Here is a 14,104-nt window from a genome sequence, read left to right on the forward strand (position 1 = left end):
TACCGGGAAAAGCCTTCCTACCCTCAAGCAGATCAACATTCCTGCCTAACTTGGGATCACCTGCAAACTTAATGAGGTTGCACATGGTCATTTGCACAGGTCATTGGCAAAAATGTTAAAGAAAACTGTCCCCAGAATTGTGCCCTGGTGGAAGCCACTGGTGACCAGCTGCCAGTGGGATTGAACGCTGTTCCCTGTGACTCTTTGAGCCTGGGAATAATAAATCATTATCCAAATCAAATCAAAAAGACAGCAATTATCAGGCTCAAATACGAGTTGTAATAAACTTTTTTTCCAGGTTCTAACCACAGTTTTGCAATTTTTTTTCCATTTTTCCATTTTGCAAATTTGAATCAAGTACAAAAAGTATAACGTATGGCACTTTAGGCGGTATATTGACATCATTGATAAATGGCAGATCAACCTCCCCCATTTAAAACACACAGACATTAAACACAATTGGTTTTCTTCAACTTCACTGTTGCCTTCTAAAAGCATCACAGTTGAATCTTCCATAGGACACAGCGTAATTCATGTAGATCGCTACTATAAAGTGGCTTTCATACCAAAACCATGAGTTACAGCCTTGTTTTTGCTTCGTTCTTTATGTCAGCTTGCATGTGCCAATGGACCCTTCCCAGAGCCTCAAGGCTGGGTACACTGGCTCTGTGAACTTGCAGCGGAAGGTGTGCAGGTGAGCCATGCCATCCGTAACGTTGTAGAAGGAAAGGATCCCTGCCTCGTAATCCAGAAAAACACCAACGCGGTCAGGGTCATCTTCTACTGTGAGAGGGATCCTCTCCCCCTTGTGGAATGCCCAGTATTCGAAATCAAACCTTTTGATGCACCACGATGCTCGATTCCAGCCCAGGCGGCAGGTTTCAGAGTCTCCCTTCCTGCCGATGGAAGGGTAGGCTGCACCGATCCACCACCCAGTTCCAGCCTGAAGGAGGTCGACTTCCCAGTAATGGCTCCCGGAGAGGAACGCATCCCTGCTTAGCACCTGCCACAATTTATCGAATCGCTGGGGGCCACAGGGGTAAAATATCCTCCTCCAGTTGCAGCTTACCACTAGACGGTCATCAGACAACTTCAGCCTCGGATGAAGGCTGTCATATTCCCAGGTTGGCGATCTTGCATCTGCAATCAAAACCAAAAACGTACTTGCTGCGTTTATTGTGACCCATGAAAGAAGCCCAAAATTACACAAAGCCTGCAAAAGAGCCCATAGCCAGGCAGTGGCTTGGAAACTGCAGATTTGGAAGGAAACAGTCATATTTTAGTTGGAAAACACTGCACTATCAACATGCACTGATGGTTCGAAGTTGCACAGGCTTTAAAGCAGGTCAGTAAAAGACAAATACGTAAAACAGCGTATGTGTGTTTAACAAACAGTAAGAAGAATACAACGAGGTAGGGAATAAACACAGAGCTTCTGCTTTTAAGTGGAATAGTTAGAAACCGGTACTGTGATGACAGTAAGGTTTTTAGAGAGCACTGGAGCAGACTCTTTGGCTGTGAAACCTCATTTCAGTGAGATCACATTTGAAAAATGGGCTAAGAGTTGGTTTCACACAGAGGCACCACAGCTCAGCAGCATGTATGTAGCAAAGGAACAACCCACCAGCTCCCAGGGGACTTACAGCACTAAACTGTCACCTAGCCTGCAACTTACATAAGAAAAAACACAGTCTGGAACTATACCCTAGAAATCACTGTCTTACTCAGCAGCAGCTCAGAATATTTTCACCATGAAGCAGCTGCTACAGGACTGGAAATCACAAAGCCAGAAAAAGACCTCTATACCCATCCGTAGTGTTTCAGAAAGACAAGTCAGCACTACACGAGTCGTGACTAAAAGATGCAGCTGCACGCCATGCCTCCCTTGCCTTGCCATGGCCCCTAACATCAGCTATATTTAACATACAGGAACCAGTGGTGCACCAGTCGCTGCTGTTTTATACATAGCCTTGCTAGCAGACCATCGTGGTCTGGGCTGCACACACCTGGCTATCAGAAACGAAGCAGTTTCTGGGGCAAAGGCATACAAAAAGGGTTGCTGAAGTGTAAAATGCAGGCGAAGGTGCTAGAGAGCCCGCTGCTGGTAATTCTACCCCCTTCGAACTGCACCTGTTTGCTGCAATAAAAGGGAGAGGGAAACAGCACTGTACATGCACAAGTGCTAACAGAAGCACTGCCATTTTCTAAACAAAAATAAAACTTCCGTAATTTTAATTCTGGTATTATGACTGTAGACACCAAGTTGAAACTTCCAAAAGCACACCAACCACCACAGGGATAGGTCTTGCACATGCAACATCTTACTGTAGTGATCTCCACTGCACTTTAGGGGTGCAGCACCAGCCAGAAAAGCTAGCACTGGCTTTCATGCAGTCTGCGTAGGTGTTTTAGGTGGGGGAACGCTGCAAACACTCATGCCCACCTGCATGTACAGTTGGTGACAAAAGACAGAAAAACAGGAATCACAAAGGTAAAAACAGCGTGCTGCAGGATCCTCTCTTGTCAACGTCTCTCTGGCTGTCTTTGGGTCTTGGCTTCAAGTCACCTTCCAAGAGGTAAATTGTGGGGATGCTGTTTGTACAGGACACATAAGACACTAGGTCCAAAAGAGACTGAAAGTGTGACTTGAAAGTAGGAATGATTTTAAAGGCCTGGCTTCAGTGTCTGCTTCTCTTTGAGAAAGCACTTGAAAAGCTGTGCAAATTGTTGGTGTCAAGTCTGTCAAATTTGCCTGAAAACCTAGGTTTTCACAAAACGCGTTCCTAATAAATAAATTGCTACTAAAATGAAAATATGTCTGTTGCTTAAAAACAAACAAACAAACAAACAAACAAACAAAACCAAGAACTGAATGGCATCTGGATGCCAGTATATGAGAGCATGGATGTGAATTTGGCTAGAAAAATAATGCAAAACAGCTGGAGTTGTTTGGATTACTGGAGGACGTGCCATTTTTCCCAAGTAGTAGCATACCTAAGTGACTTTAACTCCAAATACTCATTTATCACTAAGGCTTGACAATTTTGCTGGACTATGAGCAGCTGCATCCAGCATCTTAGTGAGGTTTGTTATTTTTAGGTTTAACAGAGCTGAGATATAGTCTTTTTGGCCCTTAGAGAGATGTCTGCTCACACGTGAAACAAATGGAGTACTTTCTCTATGAATCCATCAGGGGACAGCCTGAAGGAGATGGATAAAGACTGGCATTCATGAAGACTGAGAGCCCACTTCACAGCCTGACAAAAGCTTCTGCAGAGCTCTCTTTCTGGCTAGAGCTCATTGACGCGTACTACCTGTCCTAGCACCCTACAAAGATCAAGTTATGGTTACAAAGCGAATGACTCAGTCTGGATCCTGCAGCGCAGAGATGATGCAAGTGTGGAAGGACCCACTGCCATCACAGCCAGCAGATGCCATGTTAACAGGGAACCTGACAGCTTTTGGATTAAGAACAGCCACAGCACTCATCTGCTGCAGGCCACTGGATATGTTAATTAGCTTTCCATCAGGGAGGTGAAACAATTTGCTATACATCTTCCCTACCAACACCAGAGGGAATGATGACCTGTGGATTGTCCCTAGACACGCTACATAGAATCACAGAATTGTTAAGGTTGGAAAAGACCTCCAAGATCATCTGGTCCAACCCTACATGAATGTCTTTAAAAAAAATAAATTATCCATTAACTGACTCACACACTGCCAGTTTTGAATAAAAGCAAAGGATCAAGACTTCACAGGCAGAAACTAAAATTCCTTTCCCAACTTGAGGCAGAGAAAAGGGTACTGGCTCTCAAGCAGGGCTAAGAATTTGCTCCTCCCAAACAGCAGGAGCCCTCTTAAGAGACCTGTTCAAGATAACGAACAGGTGGTAGCACACATTCATTGACTGCTTCAGTGATTAAGCCACGAGTGTTTGGAGTGCTTCTAGCTTTTGTGCAACCATACTTACGTTTTAAGAAAAGCAACCGATCAACAGGAGACATGGTTTTCAGCATTGTTCCAGGCTCCTTCTTTGTGGTGGTGTTAAGGCTGCTGAAAACGTCTGGGCAGAAATCAAAAGGGACAGTTTAGGTAAGTCTATCAGTGAGAGAAGATAGCTCTACTCTCAAGATTTTAAAAATAAAATAAAACAACGGGGGATTTTGCAAGACAGTTTATTTGGGTTTTACCACTCTGCTGTGAATTCCATCCACATCCTGAGTAAGGTATACAGTCACCCTATATGCCAATTTCATGGGACAATCTGTACTACTTTTATTGGAAAAAGGACACTCACTCTGCAAACTTTCTACTTTAAGCTCTTTGGATAGCACAGAGATGCTAGATCCCAGTGATGCCACAGGACCTCACAACCCAGCACAACCTTAGGCAAGCCCCTGCCATTCCTCCAAAACCACCCCACACACCAGATGAGAACCAGGTGAAAGAGAAACCTCACGTGTTCCTACATCTCCTACAGCTATAGCAACATAACACCAGTGCTGCCAGAGAACAGCACACATACCTGAAATGCTTGCTTTCTCCAGCTCAGTTTACTTAGTAAAAGAAAATTACAGACCTCACTATATTTAGAAGGAGGCCAGGAGGAAGCAAAATTCACAGCACTCTTGCAAATACCTTCTTTAAGCCGGACCTCTAGTGGTTTCTGTAGAATGGACTGAAGCACTGTCATGAGATGCTTGTAGTAGTTGAGCACATGCTCAAATGAGAGAGGTATTGGGTGACACTGTTCGAGCTGGCTCTTTGACTCCTGCATTTCCTTCTCGATTTCTATGGATTTCTGAGGGCAGGAAGGCAAATCCTCCAGTTAGTATGGACAGTGGCATGAATGGACTCTTCCCACCAGCTCCCAAACACCAGAGGGCAAGGACAGCTCCATCACTAGGTGAACATCAGGACCGTAACAGGGAACCCTTGCTGTGCTCAGACTGTTTAACAGCCCGTGAGGAAAGAGAGGCTGACATTTATTGGTAGGCAGGAAGAAAAGCACTCCAGTAAAATGAGCTCAGGAAGATTGGCATCTTTTGCAATTAAAGGAATGAGCCAATTTAGCCTTCCTCCTTAGGTTCCTGGAGAAGGCTGCCTTTCCTCAGACGTTTGTGTTAACCTGCATAAGGAAAGACCCAATACAGCATTAACCTTAGGGATGAGGAGACAGGCCTAGCTCGTTTCACGTATGCTTAAAATTAATGTGGTTCTCATACAGACCTGACGTCAATTCCATGATATGAACACCTAACAGCTCAAAAATCAGGAAACAAACCAGTCCACCAAAATAATAACAAAAAGAAAAAAAAAACAGTGAGAAAGATGCTGCTCACATACAGAAGGATCAACAGAGGCTAACCACTAGAGCAGTGACTAACCAGGGCCTATGAGGATAAGAGGCAAAACGAGACCACACAATACCACCTCCAGAAACTGAATGATATCATTGTTCTGCTGCGTTTCTCTGATTCGACATGAAAAGGTGTCCAGGACTGCAAGCTTTTCTTGACAGGACTCCACCTGCTGACCATGTGCTTCCAGGGCTTGCTGAGTCTTTTCGTCAATTAAATTTCTTGCCAGGCTCTCCTCCTCGCGAAGCAGTAACTGGAGCTCAGTCATTCTGTCTGACAGCTGCTTTTTGGTCATAGCAGCGTGTGCCTAAAGGTGAAGCAGAAGAGTGACCGCCCCAGATTCAACAGAGTATAAACATTTCAGCTGTCAATGACACATTTCTGTTGAATTTTACCAATTTGCTGCATCTCTTTAGAAATGAGTGTTCACCCAGTTAAGGGCAAGCACAGTCAGGATCTTCCTGCTTATCTCCTGGATGGAAAAGCTTGAGGGCAGATTCTGTGATGCTTATATATGTGGAAAACACAGTTTTCAGCTGTAATGTAACCAGGCCAGGTACCAGGCCGGGTATCAACTGCTACAAGCAGCAGACCTGGTCCTTTGGTAGCAACGCTTTGTCCCCTTTTTAAAGCAAGTTAGGGTCAGGGAGCTGCTGGGAAAAGAAAGCATCAAAAGGAAGTGACAGCAAACCACAGTGTCCAAAGCTCTTCAGACATTCCTCCAACTTTTACTGATATTTTTGTAATAGAGAAGTTCAGAGATGCTCCTTGGAGCAAAATGCTCTATAAATGAGGTGGAGCTTAGCACACATCCCCATTCTTGGGGGAAGTTAACAGAGCTTTTCTTGTTTACTACACTCTGAATTCAGTCAGACTGAATAATGCAATTCTGTGCAATGCAACATCCATCAGTAAAGTCAGAATAAAATAAGTTGTTGGGAATATTTACTATTCCTCTGCAGAGACATTTCAGCTTGGTTCTCCCAAAGGTGTTTGGCTGAGCAGGGGATGAGGGCCAGGCCTTTAGAAACTCTTTCCCTTCCTCTCTCCCTTTGACAGTAGTATGTTGTAATGTACACATGAAAAGCATTCCTTTCCTGGGAAGCAACAGCTGTCTGGGTCTGGAGAGCTACAGACAGAACAAAATGTCTCTCCTTGGAAAACAACCATCCAGGGGAGAAAGAAGCTATGCTTTACCTTCACATCATTAGCAGCTTGCTCTATACACCTTCTGTTACCAGCCTCTTGTTCTTTTCTCTCTTCTAGATCCTTCAAACAAAGCATCAGGAGTTCCTATACAGTAATAAATAAATGAATAAATAAATAAAATTACTGTTTCACAACATCTGTAAAAAACAACTTTCTTTCCTTATCAGTGAGTATGTTACAGAAACAGTTTATAAGGCTGTCCAGCAAGGCCAGTGGAGGGAGATTAAACAAATATTTCATCATTTCATCTGCTGCCCAGTGGTTAAAAGGGTAAGATACATACTGATGTACAAATTATGCCACCTTCATAAGCAGCAGGGAAACCAACGGTGAAAAAAACATTTTCATCTTGAAATCTATGGCATTGTGTACTAGGTCTATGTGGGAAAGTTTTATTAACAGGGGATCTGCAGGGGTGGCCTCTGTGTGCAGAGCCCAGCAGCTGCCCCATGTCACAACCACAGCCAGCTCCAGACGACTCCAAAAGGGAGCTGCTGCTGGACAGAGCTGAGCCAGGGAGCAACACTGGGTGGGCCTCTGGGAGAGCAGAGTTAAGAAAGGGGAAAAAAATAACAAAAATGGCTGCTTCACAGGGAGAGAGTGGTGAGAAGCAGCCCTGCAGCCGCCAGGTGAGTGCCGCAGGAGGGCAGGAGGTGCTGCAGGCAGGCAGCAGCAGTTCCCCTGCGGGCTGTGCAGGGAGAGGCCCCTGGTGGAGCAGGCTGTCCCCCTGCAGCCCATGGGTCCCACATGGAGCAGATCTCCACGCTGCAGCCCCCCCATGGGTGGAGGAGCCCCCGGTGGAGCAGGTGGATGTGGCCTGGAGGAGGCTGCGGCCCATGGAGAGTCCCCTGCAGGAGCAGGCCCCGGGCCGGAGCTGCAGCCCGTGGAGAGGAGCCCACGCAGGAGCAGGGGGTCTGGGGGGAGCTGCCCCCACCCGTGGGGGACCCGTGCTGGAGCAGTTTGCTCCTGGGGGATGGATGGATGGACCCCATGGGACGGAGCCGTGTGGGAGCAGTGCTTGAAGAGTTGCTGCCTGTGGGCAGCGCCCGCAGGCTCAGTTGGGGAAGGACGACATCCCATGGGAGGGACCCCACGTTGGAGCTAGGACAGAAAGTGACCATGAAGGGGTGGCGGAGATGAAGCGTCAGGGACTGACCGCAGCCCCCATTCCCTGTTCCCCTGCACTGCTCAGGGGGGAAGAAGGAGGTAAAGGAGCGCAAAGCGAAGAAGTGATGTTGAGCACGGGAAAAAGGCAGAGGAGACTAGGGAAAGCGTTAAAGGTGTTTCTGGTTTTGTTTTTGCTTTTTACTATCCTACTTTATTTTTAATTTGCAATAAATCAAGTTAACCTTCTCCAAATAAACAGCAATTGCTGAGTGAATTGCTGTTCCTGTCCTTGCTTCACCCCAGGAGCTTATCAATCTTATTTTCTCCCCTGGTCCTACTTAAGAGGGGGGCTGAGAGAGCTGCTAGGTGGGTGACCAGAGAAGGTCAACCTGCTGTATTTTCAGATCAAGACTGCATGTTCATCCATTTAGCACTGAGGGGCAGCTCACCAAGCACTTCCACACAGACCATCAGCAGGGGGCTCTATCTAGGGTCAAAACCCACTGCTTCCTGGCGTGCGAAAGAGCAATCAGAAACACCCACTACACTACAGCAATGCTGCAGCCAGCGGCTGCAACAACAAATATTTACAGCTTGGCACCAGTGATACCCGATGGCAAGGCAGCCCCATGCACTGGTGATGTTCACACAGCCTCTCAGCTGTAGCAGGCAGGCCAGCTCCACAGCTGCAGCTCTGTCGATGTGCCCGTCCTGCAGATGGGACCCAAGCACAAAAGCGAACTCACCGCAACATCCCCAGCTCTAACTGCGTTTAAACTCTGCCGGGGGGATAAACAGAGCCCTCGGGGTTCTGTGTGGGCTACGTAGGTTTGCATTGCTGACATGCGGCTCCTCTGGAGACACATGCAATATTTCACTCAGTTACGAGAGAGAGAGACGAAATGGGCTGCAGGAAAAAGCTGGGGAGTCCATGTCTGGAAGCCCCTTGCCACAGGCATGTATGTGTGAGCAGACAGATGTTTCTCTTGCATGGAGCAGGGAACTCCAAGAAACTTGGGGCATGACACCTCTTCCAGCCACAATTTTCCAGTCTTGACCCTGACGCACCACTTAAAAGATTCACGAGCTCTGCTAGGTGATAACCTCCCCCCATCTACTCTAAAATTTGCACCCTGCTGCCTTCCTCAAAGACCAGCCAAGAGAACAGAGCAAAACACCCCCTTTCCCCTTCCTTCCCCACCAGCATCGCCCATCACCCAGCACTCCCACCCCACAGGCAACACGGTGCCAGCCCCAGGCCGAGCAGCGCTCCGGGCTGCAGGGAGGAAACCGAAAGCTGCTCCCAAGGGCAATCCTTGCAGCAGGCGCCATGCACAGCCCGCAGCACCTGCCCTGCACACCCTGCTCCAGCTCCCTTAGGGGCTGCCTGGATGCAGGAGCCCAGTCACTCAGCTGCAGACATGGCCGAAGATGGGATTTTCACGAGTCTCCCAGCTCCAGGCAGGCACACAAGTGCTCATTCCCTTTCCTTCCTTTTTCTTTTTAATTCCCTTTTATTTTTTCTTCCTTTTTCTTTTTTTTTTTTTCTTTTTCTTTTTTTTTTTCTTTTTCTTTTCTTTTTCTTTTTCTTTTTCTTTTTCTTTTTCTTTTTCTTTTTTTTTTCCCTTTTCTTTTCCTTTTTCCTTTTTCTTTTTTCTCCTTTTTCTTTGTTTTTTTTTCTTTTTCTTTTTTTTTTCCTTCTTTTCTTTTTTTTTTCCCTCTTCCCTTTTCCCTTCCCTTCCCTTCCCTTCCCTTCCCTTCCCTTCCCTTCCCTTCCCTTCCCTTCCCTTCCCTTCCCTTCCCTTTTCCCTTCCCTTCCCTTCCCTTTTCCCTTCCCTTCCCTTCCCTTCCCTTCCCTTCCCTTTTCCCTTCCCTTCCCTTTTCCCTTCCCTTTTCCCTTTTCCCTTCCCTTCCCTTCCCTTCCCTTCCCTTCCCTTCCCTTCCCTTCCCTTCCCTTCCCTTCCCTTCCCTTCCCTTCCCTTCCCTTCCCTTCCCTTCCCTTCCCTTCCCTTCCCTTCCCTTCCCTTTTCCCGTCCCTTTCCCCGTCCCACCTGCCGGTGCCGGGCCGCATGGTGCAGCAGGCATGCCCGGTGCCCGCGGTGCGGCCCCAGCGCGGGGCAGAGGGCGCAGACACAGCGGCCGCAGTCCTCGCAGAGCAGCTCCAGCGGCCGCCCCGCGTGGGCCCCGCAGCCCCGCCGCGGCTCCCCCAGCGCCATGGCGGCACGGGGACGGGGACGGGACGGGGCCGGGCCGGGATGGGGCCGGGCCGCGGGGCGGGCCCGGGGTTGCTCAGCCTTCTCCGGGCTGAGTGAGGTGCCGGGTGCCCCCACGGTTTTGTTTTATGCGTTTTCCGCCCGTTGTTTCTGCCAGTGAAAGCCAACCGAGCGGCTCAAACAATGGCCCGGAGGGAAAGCGATGTGGAAAACAGGATGGGGCTGACGATGAGGGTTTATTTCCCTGTGCGGCTTCACCGCACGCGTGGATGCAGGAGGCTGTGGGGAGCTGAGGGCTGAGGGTGCTCCCTCTGATAGCAAGGGGAATGCCACAAAGCTGCACGGATGCTCAGGGATTCACAAAAACTCTCACTGAGGGAGCCTTGCTCAGAGCCTTACAGGAGTCGCAGGACGGTGAGGGTTCACAGCAGCATCGGGGACCGTCTGGTCTCACCATCCCACAGAGAAAAGGGCCAGAGCCTGGTGCTCCGCAGGCAGTAAGGGTGAGGGTTTCACAGCCTCCTTGGGACCGTGCTGCAGTGTTGGACCATCTCCGCGGGGAAAACTTCCTAGTGTCGAGCCAAAACGTTCCTCATTGCACCCTGTGCCATGCCATTTCACCGTGCACTTCCAAGGACAGCTGTGGCCTCATCACCTATCCGCTCCCAAAAAGGGAGTAACAGACAGCCTTGAGATCTCCTCAGAAGGCTGCACAAGCCCAGTTCCTCCCACGTCTCCTTTGCCATGCTGTGCTTCACCCCCACCGCTCTCTAAGTGGCCTCTACAGGAGGGCTCCCACAGCAGGGCCAACATGCAGCTTGTGGCTGGTCCCCATCACCAGAGGGACACGCTGTGGGAAGGTGTTCAGCACACAGACCTGGGCCCTTTGCTGCCACAGCCGCTCCCCAGCCTGCTGGTGCCCAGCCTGAACTGCTGCAGAGGGGTCCTTCATGCATGGGATGACCCCAGATGTGGCTTTTGCTTTAATCTTGGTGGGATTCACGCTGGTGCCTTTCCCCAGCCTGTCACAGGCCCTCTGCAGAGCAGCCCTGCCTGCTGTCACCTCCCATCCACAGTCACCGTGGGCTTGTTCTACCCCATTGCCCTGTCTGCAGATAAGGACATTAAACATTCCCAGGAGCGGTGCTAGCACCCAGCTGCGGCCTGGACTTTGTGCATCTGATGGCACTGCTCAGTGCCGAGCAGTGCAGGGGGCTCTCTGTCCGCCTGCTGGCCTACCAAACATCCAAACATCTGCTCCAAACATGCATCCAAACAGCTGCTCGTCAGCTTGGCTGGGAGGCCATTACCTGTCTGTCTCCGTGTACGATTCACAGGTTCTGGTGAGGGTCTGGGCTCTTTTTGCACCTTGGCAGAGACACTGGGGAGTGAGAAGTGGCAGCTACACAGCATCTGTAGATGTCAAGCAACTGGAAGCCCCCGCTGCACGGAGTGAAGGTGCCCAGGGAGGGGCAGAGGCTGAGGACACCAGCCACCGTCGGGAAGGGACCCCACATCACGGCCAGAGCCTCCTGTGTGCAGAGGACGGGCCTTGCTGTGGCTGGGCAGAGCAGCTCGGGCAGCTGCTGTGTCCCCTGCTTGGGGATGTGCGACCCACAGCCGTGCCCAGCCTGCCTCACAGCACAGATTTGGCTTGTCTGGGTTTTGTTTTTAAAGAGAACTTGGGCAAAAGGCCGAGTAAAATCCTCCTTCTGCCCCCATTTCCCATACTTCTTCGTAGTTTCCAGCAAAAAAACAAACAAGCAAACAACAACCTGTTGTTGTTCCCTTGCCACGAACCTTGTTATCTGCGATTGTTAACAACTACCATAGGACACAGAAAGCCCATCCCAGGGACCACACCATCTTGTTCCAAGGCAGAAGAGAAGCTGGAAAGAAGAAGCCCTGTCCCCTCCTGGGGGAGGAGTTGTAGCATTTCTGTTTGGTGTTGTTACCTGTGCACTAATTTTCCTGCTCTCCCCTTCTTGTACTGGCCTTGCTTTGTTCTACGTTTCCTTTTTACTTATTGTATTTCAGCCACAGATACTTTGTTTCCTACAGACAGGCCTATAACTAGCAATAAGGGGAAAGAAAAACACCCCTCCCTATCTCCTCCCCCCCGCCTGTGTTTATGACAGCATTTTATTTTCACTTTCTGTTTCTTTGCCTTGCTTGTCCGCCATGCCGCTAACTGCTGTGTGAACAACACTGCCCTAGGACAACCCAGCAAAGGTAGCACTGAAACCCATGTGCATTCATTCACCAGGAACCAAGATTTTCTAAAGAATAGGCAATCTCCGTGTCCTCTGCTCTTTGCTTATCCGTGACACTCTGCTGTTTGCCTGTTCTTCGCATGCTCGCTGAACACTGCCACTTGCACAGCAGGTGCTCCTTGCCCGAGTAACAGGCAATAAGTAACTTCCTTAATACTGTGTAGGAAAAGCACATGAGACATCCCCGGCTCAGCTGAAGCGTTTTTACCTCACATCTCACCCTAACACGGCTGCAGGCCCCGCGGGACCCCCGCTGTGTTGGGCCCAGTGCTGAGGCCCAAACCTCCGGCCTGCTGCGGCTCTGCTGCCTGTCGCTGCTGTACTGAACAGGCTGTTTTGTGGTAAAATCAAGTGCTCGTCAGTAGATGGCATCATCAGTTTCAGAACCACCACAGCCTAACCCACCAGCCTCCAGCACCCTCTGGGTGTTGTGCTCCTGCAGACACTAGCACGGTGACGGCAGTGGGATCCTCTTCCAGGCTGTCTGGCCTCCATATTAAGTGTAGGGCACTTACGGATCACTTCCCCAGCTCTTCCCAGGACCTTTCATGCATTTTTCCTGCTAGAAAATACTTTTCACCTTTGCACACACCTGCCCACTGCACTGAGTGCCTCAGGCACCTCGCTCCTCAGTGTGCATTCCTCTGGAGACCAAACTTGCTCTGTGGCCCTTGCACAGTGACTGAGTGGCAGCATTTCCTCTGATATTTAACCCACGGCCTTCCAGCTAACGACTGAGGATGGCAGAAGACTCACAAGAAGTGGTCAGGATCAGCAAAGACAGCTGCTTTATAGGCTGAGTGTGAGATGTTGTGGCACAAAGGGGGTGGGAAGATGGAGGTCAGGAAGGGAAGATCTGGGGGCAACTCTGCTCTCCGGGCTGGCACTGGTTGTGGTCAAACTACTGCTGCCCCTGCAACCTGCTTTACATGGGCAGAACAGCCAGTGTCTGGGGGCAGCAGACGTGGATCTGCTGGTATCTGAGCTCAGGCTCAAGAAATTGGTTTTTCAGGAGTTTCAGCCAGTCCATGCATTCCAAGTTACTAGGAAGGGAATACTTTCACGTACTTGCTGATACCCCTGTCCTCTAGCCATACTTGCATGGTATGGTAAGTCCTCCTTGTTCTGTGGAGATGCACAAAAAGCACGACTGGGCTCTTTATTCAAGCAGTTTCCTGATGTAATTCAGTAGGAACTTTGCACAAGAAGAGAGCATGAGCTCTGTGGGACCAGAAGGGCAGTCTTTCCTCCAATTCTTTCTCCGCTTTCCTCCTACGCACCAGCAATTTACTCTTTGCCCTGTGATGGTACCGCTGCATCTCTTGATGCTGGCAGAAACCAGAAAGCTGCTTTTAACTGCAGAAGGGAGGGTTAAACTTGTTTGCTTGTGAGTTTACAGCATTCTTGAATGCTACCCCCCAGCTGAAAGTTAAGGTAAAGTGGTGGAAAGCCAGCACGTGTGCTGGTGCTAGAAGCAAGAAACCTCTGCCAAAATCAGTACTTGAGATCAAAAGTGTTACCAGGCAACCAGTGCTGTGGTTTGATGAGAAAGTTGTTGGTAAAAGCTTGCAAGGTCCCCAGTGTTCAGCTTTGATATTGCCTGAGACAGGCTGCTAAATGGTCCTGCTTTGACAATGGTGACCAAGGCAGCAAAAACACGCGGAAGACACAGAATGTGCAAGACTTCTCAAGCAGAAGCATAACTGCTCAGCCTATTTTCCCAAGTGTTCAGTATCTGCTGGGATGAGATAGGACACAGGAGCTCCTGATCAGTGCTTTCCTCGTTATTTTACTCCTACCTGCAAAGACTGCAGGACTGGGCTCATGGTTGTTAGTGAAGCCTCAGATCAGCCAGGCAGGAAGAAGTGGACAGATTTCCTTGCAGAAATGCACTGTATGAAGATATCCTAGGGAAACAAGACTTAGCTTCATAACTATT

General features: G+C 49.3%; 1 protein-coding gene across 1 annotated transcript; it reads right to left on the reverse strand.

Moving 5' to 3' along the window:
* Window positions 1-413: 413 nt before the first annotated feature.
* On the reverse strand, window positions 414-9,895 carry TRIM14 (tripartite motif containing 14; the record flags this gene model as incomplete). The annotated part of the gene is made up of 6 exons (XM_084305674.1): window positions 414-1,140; window positions 3,974-4,066; window positions 4,642-4,804; window positions 5,437-5,670; window positions 6,561-6,656; window positions 9,731-9,895. 6 exons carry the CDS (start codon window positions 9,893-9,895, stop codon window positions 605-607), a joined length of 1,287 nt encoding a protein of 428 aa, XP_084161800.1. The 3' UTR covers window positions 414-604.
* Window positions 9,896-14,104: the final 4,209 nt, after the last annotated feature.

Source organism: Netta rufina (genome assembly GCF_964035555.1).
Source record: "Netta rufina genome assembly, chromosome: Z".
NCBI classification, from domain to species: Eukaryota; Metazoa; Chordata; class Aves; order Anseriformes; family Anatidae; genus Netta; species Netta rufina.